This window comes from Trichosurus vulpecula, chromosome 9 (assembly GCF_011100635.1).
Source record: "Trichosurus vulpecula isolate mTriVul1 chromosome 9, mTriVul1.pri, whole genome shotgun sequence".
Taxonomy (NCBI): domain Eukaryota; kingdom Metazoa; phylum Chordata; class Mammalia; order Diprotodontia; family Phalangeridae; genus Trichosurus; species Trichosurus vulpecula.
Window position 1 is genome coordinate 182,729,565 of NC_050581.1, and position 2,563 is coordinate 182,732,127.

General features: G+C 42.0%; 1 protein-coding gene across 1 annotated transcript; it reads left to right on the forward strand.

Moving 5' to 3' along the window:
* The first annotated feature begins 802 nt into the window (after positions 1-802).
* LOC118832309 (60S ribosomal protein L23a-like) lies at positions 803-2,279 on the forward strand. The gene is made up of 3 exons (XM_036739672.1): positions 803-860; positions 956-1,185; positions 2,151-2,279. The coding sequence occupies exons 1-3, from the start codon at positions 803-805 to the stop codon at positions 2,277-2,279; spliced, it is 417 nt and encodes a 138-aa protein (XP_036595567.1).
* The last annotated feature ends 284 nt before the right edge of the window (positions 2,280-2,563 follow it).

Consider the following 2,563-nt stretch of genomic DNA (forward strand, 5'->3'; position numbering starts at 1 on the left):
GGTATGGAGAAGAGAGGGGGCATCTAAGGGATTTTAGTGTGTCCTGTCCCTGAAACCATATTTATTGGTCTTTAAATAGACTATTTGAATTAAAGGGTAATTTAAGGATTAGGTCGTGAAATGACTTTTCATACTGCATGATTCAGAGATGGAAGAGATAGTTCCCCTCCTCCTTTTATATATGAAGAATACTGAGGCCCAGAGAATGTAAACGACACATCAGAAATCACACAGACAATTAATGCTGGGATTCAGACCCAAGTCCCTGACTCCCAATACAGCACACATCTCGCCACACCATTCCCCTCATTTTTATAGGTGAGGAATCAATCACTCCATCAGTCCACAAGTGTTTATTTGGCACCTGCTACGTTCCAGGGTCTGTGTTAGGTATTAGGAACACCAAAGCAAAAGTGAAAGCACTAGCCCTCATGAAGCTTCCATTCTATTACCGCAAAACCCCCCATACGTGCATAAAAATATATGAAATATAGAGCTAATAACAATAGCTAACATTTATATAGTGTTTACTATGTGCCAGGCACTGTGCTAAGAACTTTATAATTGTTAATTATCTCCAGCAATTAAGTGATTTCTCCAGGTTGGGGGGTGGCACTATCAGCTGTGGGTATCAAGGGAAGCCTCACATAGGAGTTGGTGCTTGAGCGGAACTTTGAAAGGAACTCTAGATTTTCCAAAGCAAAAGGTGAGGATTGAGTGCATTTCAGGCACAGAATGTGCAGAGGTCAAAGGTGGGCAATGGATTGCCACGTATAAAGAATAGCAGGCTTTTTCCCCCAAGATGGCGCCAAAGGTGAAGAAGGAAGTTCTTGTCCGCACCGCCCCCCTCCCCCGCCCCAGTCAGAAGCCAAGTCCAAGGCCTTGAAGACCAACGAGGCAGTGTTGAGGGGTGTCCATAGCCATAAAAAGAAGAAGATTTGAACATTCCCCCAAGACACTAAGACTTCAAAAGTGACCCCAAAACCCTTGGAAAAATGTCCTGGGAGAAACAAGCTTGATCACTATGCCATCATTAAGTTTCCCTTGACCACTGAGTCTGCTCTGAAGAAGACTGAGGACCACAACACCCTAGTCCTCATTGTGGTCGTCAAGGCCAACAAGCATCAGATCAAGCTGGCGGTAAAGAAGCTGTATGACATTGACGTGACCAAGGTCAACACACTGGTCTGGCCTGATGGAGAGAAGAAGGCCTGTGTCTGACTTGCTCCAGACTATGATGCTTTAGATGTTGCCAACAAAATTGGAATCATCTAAACTGTGTCTAGCTATCCCACTCCACCTACAATAAAAAATTTTCCGGTAAGAAAAAAAAGAGCTAGTAGGCCAGTTTCACTGCTGAGCTATAAACTCTGTGAAGGGAAGTAATGTCTAGGAAGCCTAGAAAGGTAGGCCAGAGCCAGATTGTGAGGGGCTTGACATTTCTAACTGAGCAATTTGTACTGGACCCTAGAGACAATGGTCACTGGGCTTTTTTGGGTATGTGAGTGACATGGAAAAAACCATGTTTATCCCTGGAAAATGAGGTCTCCCAAAATTTAAGTTAGAGACCAAGATTACATAGACAGTTGGTGGTAGCACCTAGGTCTCCTGATTTCTAGTCCAGAGTGGCTGGTATGCCATATTGCTTCTGGAGAGCCCATCTAGAGGATAGTAATGCATAGGAGAGAGACAAAGAGAGCATTTGCGTTGATTTTATATTTGTTTCAAAGACACAAGGATGATACAAGTCTTTCTTTCTAAGGCTGCACTGTATAGCAGATTGCTGGGACTTTGGAGTTGTCCTAGTTACTGATGCAATATGCTTTAAATTTCTCGAAGTGAGGTGTTTTATTTTTTAACCTTTTTATTTCATGCTGATGCTCTATCCTTTTGAATGCAGTGTATTAAATTTACTAATAAGCTGACATACTGTTCTTAGGAGATGCAGCCTTGAAAGCTTTCCTGACAGGACAGGAGTTTGTTTTTACAAATGCTATAACAAAATTGACTATGAAGAACATTTCAAATCGCTGGGCGTTCTAAATAGTTTTCCGGGGAATTTCTTTTTTTTTCCTTCCCAAGGCAACACATTTTGTGTGGCTATTTTGCAAGTTCTTTAAATGCTCATTTAATATTTTGTGTCTCGGCAGGACAATGTGTTACTTTTAAGAATAAGAGCTGATAACGAGCCCTGGGAGCTTTTAATTTATGATGTCTCTGGCAGCGTTGTGGTGAATCTGATAGGAGATGTGCGTGATTATGTCTCTGAGCTGGAATAAAGCAGCTGGTATTTGTTATGAAAATATTCAGAGGACCCCCTCCCGTTAATAGCCCATGGCTCCATCTAGCATCTGGCAAACAAATACATTGTCATCTTTACAGGGAAAGTCAGCAAAAATCAATGCCAGGCTTCCAACAGCTACTCGGGTTCTTCCCTTGTCTAGACTAGAAGAGCCTTGTCAGATTCTTCCCTTGACTTCCTTTGTCTAGAACAATTACTATAAAATTATTCCCATTAGTGACTTTCTTCTTGTTATCCCTCCAAGGTACAATATAAGCCCTT